Raw genomic sequence first — 13,741 nt, 5'->3', positions numbered from 1 at the left:
TAAAAATGGCGAGGGGAGAAGAGAGAGGGAGGCAAAGATACGAAATGCAACAGAAAGAGAGAAAAATCAGAGAGAAAGGGAAGGAAGGATCTCAAGGCCGAAAGTTTGGGTATTTATAGAGTTCTGAGAGGCCAATTAACAATTAGTAGACGTGTTTAACAAGGAAACCTATTTGGTTGTTGAATTAGGAAACACCACACCATATAATTTACCGTATTAGGTACTTTAATTTAAGCAATTAGCAATAAAAAAGTCCGCTAAACATGTGTGCGGCCTGTGTGTTTTGATTACCACTTGTATTTCATTTGAAGTAATCCAACGTGTACGTGTGATATAGTTATGTTTCGAGGCTTTTTTCGGTACAATGTCCGTAGATTCCTTAAAATAAGTATTATTCATGAAAAAAATCAACTGAATTATAACGGTTTAGTTATTTGATTATCCACATTTTTGTTTCCGTTTAATTTATCGAACAGTATTTTTTTTCCCATTTTAAATGACCAACACCTTTTAGTCTAGGATGATTCTTGAATGAGGATTGCATTGTGGGGTAGTCCTATAAAAGATGTGTGTACTTTTATGAAAATAAAGACATCTTTAACAGAGAAACACTTGTTATGTGTCAACGTTAAAAAGATGTAATGTGTACATCTGACTTTAGCATTAACCGAAATGTCGTTACTTGTTACGTAGATACAAGATATACTTGTGAGTTATTGAAGTGTTGTTTTCTATGAATGTATACATGTGGCATGACTATGTCAGTGTAATCATCACTCAAGCATTAGTTTTTGTAAATGTATATATGTGACATAATTATGTGTTATTGTAATCGTCACTCAAATTGTGGAAGAGACAAATTTAAGTTAATGAAATGTAAAGTAAATGTATACCTCTCATAACTATTTACCTATGTTAACTATCACTCTAACGGCGGAACAAATAAAGTTGTGTTATCAAAATATTCTTTTTTTGTGAATGTTTATATGTGACATAATTATGTGTCAGTATAACTGTTTTGAGAGCGACAAAAAAAACAAATTTTGCCAACGAGACGTTTTCATGCACACCGATCTTTCTCGAAATAAAAGTTCCCTACAAGTATATTATGTTGTATGGTACATATTATAGTATTTGTTGTACGAATTTATTATCTAAAATTCCTAAGAACATTGTCAATTGCTAAACAAGAAGTCAGTTATCTAAAAACTATGGGTTGTGAATGCCAATCAATCGGCTATGTAAAAAATCGTATAGGCAGGTTTGCACCTAAAGCTAACTATCCAGTTAATAACTGCTTTAATTTATATATATTTACAACAATAACAAAAAAATCGACATGGGTAGTAGTTTAATTACTTGATGCATCATTTTGATTCATAAAAAGTTTGTTAATGTCAAAATTTTAAGTCATCAATACAAATTTTGTTTTTTATTGGGGAGGGGATTACTTTTCCTGGGATTTGACCTGATGACCAAGGGAGGAAGGGGGAGGTACCTAACCACTGAGGTAAAATCCTTCGGTCTTGTCATCAATACAAATTTATGTTGCCAGCAAATTATTTATACTTTCATACAATAATAAAGGTTAAATACTTTTTTGTCACTAGGTTTATACGAAAATTCAATTTGGCCACTATGAAAAAAAAATTTAGTTAAATTGGTCACTGTGTTTCCTAAAATTTATAATTTATTGACATTCTGTTATCTGCCGTTACTACCGTTACTAGTGCAGTGTTTATTTTTAATTTTTTGTAGGAAGTACCTTCAGTCTTCTTCCTCTAACTCAACTAGTTAGGGTACATTGTGCTATTATTGTTGAACAAATTGAGGGCGATTTTTGGTTGGAATCAAAATTGTGAGGTATAAAGAAAATCAAAAATCTAAACCAAATTAAAATGAAATCAATAGCTTACCAATATATAGTTTGGTGCTCTATCACCTTTATTACATCTCATTGTCATCTAAAGTCGCTATAGGGTTCTCACTTAATCTATTCAGGCTTCAAGATAGAGCACCAAAATATAATAGAGGAACAAGATTGAACGTGCTTCCTAGAAAACTAAAGAGATTTTTGTACAAAGATCACATGAACTTATACATGAGTTTCAGTTTGTCACCTTAAAGAAAAATTTAAGAGAAATGTCACCTTAATTTTTCAAAATTCATGATTTATCATCTGACTTTAACAACATCCAATTTTCCATCCATTTTTAAGGGTATTCTAGTTTTTTCATTTTCAACGGTATTTTAAAAATGGAAAAATCAATATATAAAAAATTGTATATCTTTTAAACAATTAAAATTGAAAAAAAAAATCTCACATGCCTCCATTCCGTGTGCATCACCGACGGCTCCAACCAGCCCTACCCACCTCCATTAACCCTTCCCCCTTCCTCTTCCTCATTCTCTCTCTACCATGGAACACCTACCTTCCACACACAAATTCCCTCAACCTACCTAAACCGAGTCCACCTTTATCTTCTTCTTTTTTCATTTTGGTATTTTTCCATTTGCATATTGAAAATTTGTGGAAGGAAACCAATAACTCGGTAGCTTACATAGCAGATGGTGACCAAACTTTAGATCCTTCAACAGAAACACAATGACGTAAGTTAATGAAACTATGAAGACAAGAAAGGGTTGGATTTTAGGTGGGAAGCTTAAGTAGTATCTGAAAATTTTAGACATGCTCCATGAACACCATAAAAAATATATATACATGTTCATAGAGAGAGAGAGAGAGAGAGAACAGGGGGAGTGGGGGCATGTGCAATGTATTTTCGAGGCGGATGGGGGAGAAAGGGAGAGAGATGTCTTTTTTTTTCCTTGAAAATGGAAAGACTAAAATACCCTTAAAATGGATGGAAATTTGAATTGTGTTAAAGTTGGATGACAAATCGTGAGTTTAGGATGACATTTCTCTTAAATTTTTCTTTAAGGTGACAAATTGAAACTTTGGTATAAGTTCAGGTAACATTTCTACAAAAATTCAAAAACTAAAAATAAAAACTGCACTTAATGAAAGATAATGGAATGCCTACAAATTGTAAACTTTGAGAAATACAGTGATCAATTTGGCTATTTTTTGTTTTAGTAATCAAATTGAATTTTCGTGTAAAATTTAGTCACTAAAATGGTGTTTAACATTTAGTATGCGGAAATATATATAGGGGGCAGATCTGTGGCACCATATTTTTGACACAAGTTTTGACAAAATTTTTGAGCCATTAGATTACTCCACTTTTAATGAATGAGATTAAATATGACATGACTTTTTGACATGAAAAATAAATTAAAATGTTTTTCCCTCTCCTCTCTCTATTTTCTCGAAAATGTAAATTTCTATCACAAATTTTTTTTTTCTCTCTCCTATTTCTCTTCATCAACACTCTATGCTAAACTCTTTCTTTTATCAGACCAAAAAAACTTCTTGATCTCTCTCATTCATTTCCAAAAAATTTGAAATCCCTCGTGTAGAGAGAATGAATGAATGTCTATTCTGAATGAAGCGAAAGAACCAAAGCATCAAGATAGATATTTATTTTTCTTTTTTTGAATTAAAATTCTAATCTCAATTGATTTGAGAAAGATTGTCCAGAACAATTCGATGTTTAACAGAACAACTAAGAATAAGGACTTGTCTACCACATTTGCTTTAAAGCTCCACACAAGATACAAAGCAACACAAACTACAAACCTAACCAATGAACTTAGAAAAGAGAGGTCCCCTTCACCTTCTTTTCTCCACCACCTCTTGATTGGGTGCTGGGCAGTAAGGCTATCATTTCCTTTCTTCTATTGGTGACCTTGTGTAAGGTGTGCTTGGGAGCATTCACCATGGCGACGGCTGCCTCGTCTAGTGATGATAATAAGCAGAGAATGGTTAGTGGAGAGAGAAAAAAAAAATATTTTTTGATAGAATTTTACCTTTTTGAGAAAATAGAGAGAGGAGAGAGAAAAATATTTTAATTTATTTTTCATATTAAAAAGTTATGTAATATTTAATCTGATCCTTTAAAAGTAGAGTAATTTAATAACTCAAAAATTATATTAAAATTTATATCAAAAATATAGTGCCACGAATTTGCCATATATATATACACGTGTGGAGAGGTGGAGGTGGGAGAGTGTCACGTGAGAAAGTGGCTGCATTCTGATGAGGCCAGTGTGTGGCGTCACAAGGCTGCAAAATTGTGGTGACAAACCAACGCGCGAGAGGCCCTCTCTCTCTCGGTACTCGCGTGTAAAGCGAGCCCGCTTTTTTGTTTTTGTTTTTTCACAGCTGGAGCCGCACGAAGCTCCTGTGACTCGTCACGTGGCCCACCATCCCACCTGTCAAAATCGCCCTTGGGTTGGGACCCTTGAATAATAATAATTTTTTTAAAAGCTGCTTCCTCTTTTTTTTTCCCGTATGTGCTCTTTTTTCAACTTTTAAAGGTAAAAGCTGAAAATGGAAAATGGCAGAAACACAAAAAGGAAATTAAAGTGAGGGATGTGGAGGATGGGGGTAAAGCTGGAATTCTGTGTTTTATGAAAAGAAAGGCAGATGCGGTCCAATGGTTGCTTTTTCTCGGCGGTCCAATTACTGTCTTTGAATTTGTGTTAATTGAATTGGGTTGGACCATAAACTCATCTGGTAAAGAAGAGTGATCCTGCATATATAGTTTTAGGTTAGCCGGTCACGCTTGCATCGAGTTTAAATATTCTTTTTGAATATTAAAATAATTTAGATTATCGTTTATATTTTTATTTATTTAAAAAAAATGATGCTTTTTTCATCTTCCTTTCTTATTTTTCCATTCCTCCTTCAAGATTATTTGTATTTTTCCATTATTTTTTAATGAAATTGTTGATGACAAATTTACCACTTTGCAAATAGACATCTAAGGACCTAGATTTTATTTATTTATAAAAGTTATCCTTCTTTCTCCACCCACTTATCTACATATCCATCTAAACTCACTAGACCCTATAATTATTGTCTAACGTTTCTCATATCATTCAATCCTTTGATTGCGTGTTTTTGGGCAATATATAACAAAATGGACTTTCCTAGCAAGATCTTGTTATCTTTCATCGTACTTTTACAATTTTTTATCCACAATATTAAACAAAAAAGTTGAGTTATCTTAGGAATAATAGTAGGTGGGAAGAGAGTGTTTTGTTAAAGTAGAAATACAAGGTCGGTAAGGAAATAAAATAGAGAGATTCACTATTATACTCAATATAGGGGCCCAAATTATAAAAATACCTCATATGAAATGGACTTTAGAAACACACCCAAAGCTCATTTACAACATAACAAAGAGGCTTTTAACTTCTTATAAATTACAAAACTGCCATCAATTTCTTAAAACAAGTCCAATCCCAAAATCTCATAAAAATACCCAAAACACTCAATTGGGCATCAAAGTAATTTAATAATTAATATTAAATTCAATAAAGCCAGCTATTTTTTTTGGAGTTTTTTTTTTAATTTGTTTATAGAAATTCAATGGTGTATGGTTTATTTATAATATTAGTGCTAAAAATGGGTATATCATTAAATATCTCAATAAAATAAGCAACAAAGTTAAAAATAATTTGGCCATATACGGTTTCTTTAACATACATATATATATATGTTAGATACCAACTAGTTTGTGGTCTAATGGTATTTCTCTGGAGGAATGGTGAGAAAGAACCAAACATATATGATGGATATTCTTTAAGAGCAACATTTCACATCCTTTATGGTCAATGGCAATAAATTAAATAAAAGTCCTTAATATATACTTATGCTTGCATGGCCAAGCAAGTACACGTTGCTAAATATGTGACATGAGTTCCTCTAAGAAGTTAACCTTTCAACATGTTGAGAAGGCAAATGCAAAAAGCAGTATAATACTTTTGAATTTTCTAGGGCAAGTATTTGATGAAATAACTCATGTTTTTTTTTTTCTTCATATAATTATTTCTATACAAATCTGAAATTTAACAAATACACATCATCGTGATGCAGCATAATCAAAGTAGAAAATTGTTAATACATATATCTAATTAACTATAAAAAGTAAGTAGACAAAAAGATATCTTTGAAAAAGCTAAAGAGATTTGTTCAATACAGAGTTATGAGTTGTTATAGTTTCTATAGGTGCTTGATACATTGGATATAGACTAGGTATGGTTGATACATTGTATATAGAACTAAAGTTCAAAAAAGGTCGTTACGGTATGGTAGTACTCTGAACGTTTTAGAGAATTACTAAGCAGAGTCACTCAAAACGATTGAAACATAATATCATTTGCAGTGGCGGATCCAAGATTATGTAGGCAAGGGGGCTTAGTGTAAAAGTTCTGAAATTTTTCTACAAAGAAAATAATGCTAAAAAGATACAAAGATAGTACTTCCATTCATAATTCATAACAAAACCAATAATACAAGTTACAATTGTCCACGACGAGTTTTCATATTCTGAAAACGTTGCATTATAATTTCGTTATCAATACAAGCAAAAACATCTCTCTCAATGTAAACAATCAAGCTATCATTCAACCATTGATCTCCCATTCTGTTGCGAAGTGGATTTTTAATAATATTCATAGCGGAAAATGCCCTCTCCACTGATGCAGTTGCAACCGGTAAAACCAAAGCCAATGTAAGAAGCAAATACACAAAAGGAAATATTTCATGCATTCCTTTCTCCACCATTTTTTTCGCAAGACTACTAATCCCTTCCGATTGAGAAAAATCACTACTCGAACGCATATGATGAACATAAACACCAAGTTGATCTTCAAGCATCAATAAGTCTCTATCCGAAAAATCATAAGGATAAAATTGAGCAAGACGAACTAGCTTTCGTTTGTCAAAAGCCACAAAGTTATTTTTTGGACTCAAGCATGCCAAACAAGTAAGTAACTCAGTACTTACCTCATTGAAGCGATCATTTAATTCCGCAAGTTGCCCATCAATTACATGAATAAAGATCTCCACACGATAACGATGATAATTTGTCTTCATTGGAGCATTACGCCGTGATCTCCCTGGAATTACATATTCCTCATCCATGGTAGGAACTATAATATCATGTTTGTAACAAAACGAGGATGCTTGCTCAACCAATTCTTCAAACTCATTATCCCTCATCAACTGCAGGTTTTCCTTGCATGTTTTCACTAAATTCATTGCACTCACAATGTCTTGATCTTTCTTTTGCAATGCTAGAGACAAAGTGTTTGTCATTCCCAATATAGCTTTCATTACAAATAAGTGAAACACAAACTCAAAAGATTGTATTTCTCTCCATAACTTATAGGCTTCACCCGAACTATCATTAGGATTATCATCAACAATCATTTGAAGCACATTCACCACATATGGGAACATAGAAATGATACTAATCAACGTACCATAATGTGAGTTTCATCGTGTATCGCCGGCACGTTTGAGAGTCCTTTCTTGATTTAAGCCACGCCCCGTTATAAGACAATCATCTTCAAAAGCTCTCACAAGCTCTTCTTGGTATTGTGCTCTAAGTGCATCGCGACGCTTACAAGATGCTCCAACAACATTAACCAAACTATTAGCCGTTGTGAAAAAAGAGTTGACATCAATGTTTTTCTTTGCTACCGCAACAAGAGCTAGTTGAAGTTGATGAGCAAAGCAATGAACATAAAATGCACAAGGTTGTTCTCTCAAAATCTTTGTCTTAAGGCCATTGAACTCACCTATCATATTGCTAGCTCCATCATAACCTTGTCCTCGTAGCTTGGAAAAGCTCAAATTCGCGGAAGAAAAGAATTCATCAATTGCTTCCTTTAGTGCACTTGAAGTAGTGTCAGTTACATGTTGAACCCCCACAAACCTTTCAATTATTTGTCCTTTGTCATTCACATAACGCAACACCATCGCCATTTGCTCCTTTATTGAAACATCACGTGCTTCATCCACCATTATTGAAAAATATCTATCTTTTACATCACTCAAGATAAGATTAATGGTTTCTTTGGCACAAGAATTGACAAGATCTTTTTGAATTGAATGAGCTATTAACTTTAAATTTTCCGGAGCATTTTCCAACACAACGGCCTTAACTTTTTCATCATGATCCGCAAGAAATTGCAAGAGCTCTAAATAATTCCCTTTATTACTTGATTGTGCACTTTCATCATGACCACGAAAAGAAAGCCCTTGCCGCAACAAATACCTAGTGCACTTAAGTGATGCATTCAAGCAAGTGCGATAAGCCGTGCGAGCTTGGCTTGTTTGCTTGATCACAATTGTTTCAATGTGTGTAGTTTGATGCATTAAATTGTAAGCAACTTCTCTAGCTTGGTTGTGAACACTACCAACCGGTCCAATATGAAGGTTAAATCTTTCTTTCGCCTTCTTCCAATTATTGAAGCCTACCCCAGTGAATGCATCACCACCCACTTGATCAAAATTAGATTTGAAGAGATAACAATGAAGACAAAACGCAGCATCTTTAGCAATACTATATTCCAACCAATCATGATCATCAAACCAATGAGCAATGAAGCGTCTATTAATTCCTGATTGATTAGTTTGTGGAAACTTATAACTTCTAGGTTGACAAGGTCCCTTTTGTAGATATGCCCTTCGGATCTCATCCCGAATATTAGGACTATAATCCGCCATTCGAGTTCTTAGTCCAGGGTCTGCTTGAAGATTAGCTAAGATCTCATCTACTTCAATTGGTCTTGCATTTGAACTACCCGGATTAGACAGAGAAGAACTATCCGTAGATAATTTTCTTTTAAAGAATCGTTCCATAAATCTACAAATCAATTAATTCAATCAATCATTAATTTTTATCCAAACTATCATATGAATATGAAAATTTCAATAACCCACTCTCAATATTCAATATACTCCCTAAACCCATATCAATCAATATTCAATATACCAAATTATCATATCAAATAGCAATCAATATTTAATATACCTAATCAATTCATATTATCAATCAAGCATAAACTCAATCAATCTACATTAATATGATTATCACTATGATTCATATCCATAAATTTAATTACATAAAAAAAAATATCAATATGATTCATATCCATAAATTTCAAGCATAAACTCAATCAATCAATATGATTCATATCCACAAATTTCATTACATAAAAAAAAAATATCAATATCAACAATATATATTATCACTATAATTATTAATATCAGATTTTCCATGCTTACTTACTTGTAGTTTAAAAAATGGGCGGCGGACGGCGGTAGAAGGTGGTGGTGATCGGCACTGGGCCACCGACGAAGAGTTGATGGAGGTTGTCGAACGTTGGGAGGTTAGGGTTTGAGAGGATGGGAAGAGGGGCTGTGGAATTGGGAATGAAAGGTTTGGAGAAAATGAATCTGTGCTGCTGTGCGTGCTGTTCTGTAATCTGTTTTTTTTTTTTAACCTGGCCCAAAACGACGTCGTTTTGAGGCCAGGTCAATTAAAAAAAATTTGACTGAGCCTTGGACCAAACGACGTCGTTTGGCAAGGCTCGTTTTAAAAAAAAAATACGCGTAGCGCAGCAGCGCAGGACATTTCATTTGGGACTTTCGTCGAGCACTTTGTGTGCATACAAGGGGGCTTCCAGCAGCTGTCTAAGGGGGCTTTCATGAAGTCCCTTGCCAAATTTCCAGCCTTTCAAGGGGTCGCCCGACCCCTCTTGTCCCAACGTGGATCCGCCACTGATCATTTATATTAAAATAAAATAAAAAGTTGTGGGCACCATCTTAAATTAGTAGTCACGTGATTCCTGGGCCTAAGATGACTCCGCCCCTAAATATAAAGATAATTTCTACATCAAGTCGTGAAAAATGAGCAATAGGAAGGTTAAGTATAAAGAGTGATAGTTGAACATGAACTCTTTTTAACTTGAAGCTAAAAACTTCAATGATAATTCGACAAAGTATTTATTCCCTCCAATATGTTGTGGAAGCTGGACCAAATTAGGGTTTGGTATAAAAAAAAACCTCTCTTAATCTTGAAGAGACATATCAAAAGCCGAAAGACTTGATCTTGAAGGGAACTAATCCCCACGTTTTTCAAATTCTTCCTTATTTTTCTCAAACCTTTGAAAAATATATATCATTGCAAACGTGGGGATTATTTTAAACTGCAGTTTAGTAAGTATCGATATATATATATATATATTATGGGTAGCTGTCTCTGTAGCAGCCACCCAGAAGTGGTTTTTGTTACCTTTGGTTACAAGTTCAACTGCCAGAAAGTCAAAGGCAACTACGACACCAATAGTGCATTGGATCAAGCGGCGGTATGCATGCTTGAATTATTGGCAGAGAAGAAAGGACCTACCACACAACACGTGCTACCCTTTATTTTTCTTCTTAATTCCTACCGACCATCTTTTACAATTTTCACTGTGCACATGTAAATGTTTTTTTTCCTTTATGTTCACTGTGCACATGTAAATGCGCATATGTCGGCTACCTGGACGGTGTGAAAAGAAATCCACAGTCGAACCGTAATTGGAGGGACTGTTTGACTGTGAGGCAACCTAAAATAATATATTGTTCATGCAAAATGATTGGTTGTACAGTTAGTTTTGAATATTTGCCTTGAGTGTTCCTCCTCCATCTGAGAATTGATTGTTGGTTGATTGGGATCCTCTCCTTTTATATATATTTTTCAAACTCTATTTTGTTACTACCAGCTTTACTCACTTTAACAGGACCCAACAATCATCATGCACTTTGCAAATCAACGAAAGTCATGAATGAGGATCGAACTCATAATCACTTGCGAAGAATATATTTTTTTCATTGATAAAAAGGTGGTAAAATTTTATTAGATTAATAAAAAGTATAAAAAATAACAAAAGATGTAAAGAGAGTCACCCTAATAATAATATGACAACTATAAATTCCTAATAACCTGAGCCAGCCGAAAAGCTAATAATATTAGACGAACACTATATACTACAAAATCTAAGGTGTTAGACAATGAATTAACAATGTTTATCAAGCTTTTATACTCATTTTAATAAAATTCATTCTATAAAAGTAAGTATTGTTCAGGACAAGATGCAAACTTTGCTCTCTCAGTTTGAATACCAACCAAGTAATTGGTTAAAAAGTTTACATAAGAATGATGAATTTTCTTGTGCAACCGACACACAAAGAAACTACCAATTGAAATATCGTCATTGGACTACATATAAAAGAACATTGTCATATAGTAGATATTTTACGTAGCTGCAAATACAAAATGTGTTTACACCACTACATTGTAAGTACAAACATATGAAAATGTCACACTCGTTTAAGTCATAATCGTCGATATATCATTTAAAAGGTCAAATATATCACTCAATAAGTCATGATGATCAATCAATGTGGTATTTAAATATGTTCATGTCTATGACATGAATGTACCGTGAAAAAATTTATAAAAAAAATGTCCAAAACTACAAATAACTAGTTGACGTAGAACCGCAGGGCAGGATCCTGGGGTCAACTGATCCACCTCAGTTACACTAGGCAAAACCTTGTCCTCAATGTAAACGACAACCCCTGCTGGGCCCCCACCAACCAAATTACGTTGCTCCTTGCTGCCCCTCTCCTCCCCCTGAAAATCGAAATAATTGAATTTGAAGTTCACATGCTGACGTGGCGAGATGCTTTAGGCGGGGGCGGAAGCTGACTGTGACTGCCCATCCAATGGGTGGGGGGTGATTCTCGGTACGTTCCGTATGTGGGCCACCACCACGCACGAACTTCGAGGAAAGTGAGTGGGTGACGTGGCGGTGACACGGCAACAGGGGCTAGAAGCTGACTCGGAGCTGACGGGAAATTTAGGCCGACCCAAGACTCTGAGTAAAGTATACAAAACCTCCAGCAGTTTGGGACGTGGAGTGGAAGCTGTAAACCAAAACAAAAGCTGCTTCTGTGAAGTTGCTTAGCTCTTTCTTTTTTTTAATTTTCTTATTTATTTGTTTATTATTATTATTATTTAAATATTTAATGTGTAATTTGAGTGACTAAGGACAGTGAAGCATTTTCGAAAAAACATGTTTAATTAATTAGTAAATTTGATATATCGGCGGAGATGTTTGACTTCATATTTTTTGTTGTTTATTATAATTTCAGTTGGTCGTTAATTATAATTAACCAATAATATCGGTTAGGTGGGTTTGATTAATTACGAAGTATAACATTAAAATATAAATTGTTTTGTCACACATTTTTAGTAATCTTTTTCTGGGTTTTGGTTCTAATATTCTCAAGAACATGTAAGTATCTTTGATGAGAATCGAGCATTCTCTTTTTTTATCCTAGACAATTAGTAATAACTTGATGGGAATGTCTCATTCTATTCCCTTTATTTTTGGATTGGTAAATATGCACTATAAATAATATCGATGTCACGCATTTCATTTTCATCATTTAATGTATGTTGTATACAGCGTCAATGGCGGAACTAGCACGTATTAGTATAGACGTCATGGTCACTTTAAGCTCACACGTAACTCCACTCCTTCGTAACTTAATACCTAAGGAAAACAAATTCAGCTTATAGAGCTACCTTAGGTGGGGTGAGAAAGAAATGAGAACAAGAATAATGTTAGGATTGAGATACATGATGAGTTTGAACTTTTTGATAGTTATTGAAAAAGAAAATCAAACTTGATATATTCCAAGACCGACCCATCAAGGAGCTTTAAAGTAAAAATGATTGGGATCGATGGCTGTGAATATTATTCTACGTATCATGTCTCTTGGTCTAATTAATGCCAATGCAGCAAGCAAGTTAGGTCTAATAATAAATTTAAAACTCCGAATGATCCATCAATTGAGTGCGAATATGCGGGATGATTAATTAGGTTTACTGCCATGCAATTCATTGTTAGAATTGACAATAACATTATTCTTATCAGGATAAATAATTTAATTATTTTGGAGAAGAAAATGGAGAAAAAAAATATTACGAACGGTGGTTTATTGGCAAAGTCAGAATTTCATGTATGTGGGGTCATCTGATAAAAAATATAAAAAATAAAAAATTTGAGCTAACAATACATACCAAAACATTATATATGTCACATATATGAAAAATCATATTGTATATTTATTACAATCATTGCATAATAGCCTTGTCATCTATACTATTTCTCAATATAGGCAACCAAACAATCATTCATCCACTACTTATCAAGGCTTTGATTTTCTTTTGAAGAATCATTCGATAAGTGAAAAAAACATATGGACAAAATTTAAATTGAAACAAATATGAAGATCTTCTCAAGCTTATAAATCGAAACAAATTGGGCAATCAATTCAATACACAATCATATATATGGAATCAAATAAATTAAAAATTGACCAACACAAGTTCACAATTGCAAGAAAAATGGCAAGAAATAGACAAATACATTACATACTATGATGCCATTAATGTACTAAAATGCATAACATCATAGTAGTTTTTAAAAAAATAAAAATTTGAGTGGGGGCATGGGATTACATTGTTCCCAATGTGCCTCCTCCCGTATTTATTAACAAAAAATATAAGATGATAACACTACGTGCACGATATTAAATCTTACTATCAATAAAACATTGCCGTAAAGACATGGGATCAATTGATATCATCAATGACTTCATCAGCTGGTTAGTCTTGCACACTAAGTGTATCTACTTAATTTGTTTAATTTTACCACGTAATATTATTATAAACAAAATATGACCCCGATTGCTACTTCAAAGTAA

The 13,741-nt window shown here is 33.7% G+C and overlaps 1 protein-coding gene across 1 annotated transcript; it reads right to left on the bottom strand.

Annotated features, from left to right (window-relative positions):
* LOC109949335 (zinc finger MYM-type protein 1-like) lies at positions 6,428–7,372 on the bottom strand. Its single transcript, XM_020564740.1, has one exon. It carries the CDS (start codon positions 7,370–7,372, stop codon positions 6,428–6,430), a length of 945 nt encoding a protein of 314 aa, XP_020420329.1.

Source organism: Prunus persica, chromosome G5 (assembly GCF_000346465.2).
Source record: "Prunus persica cultivar Lovell chromosome G5, Prunus_persica_NCBIv2, whole genome shotgun sequence".
Classification (NCBI taxonomy): domain Eukaryota; kingdom Viridiplantae; phylum Streptophyta; class Magnoliopsida; order Rosales; family Rosaceae; genus Prunus; species Prunus persica.
Note: the sequence above shows the minus strand (reverse complement) of the source record. Positions and strands in the feature narration are given on the sequence as shown.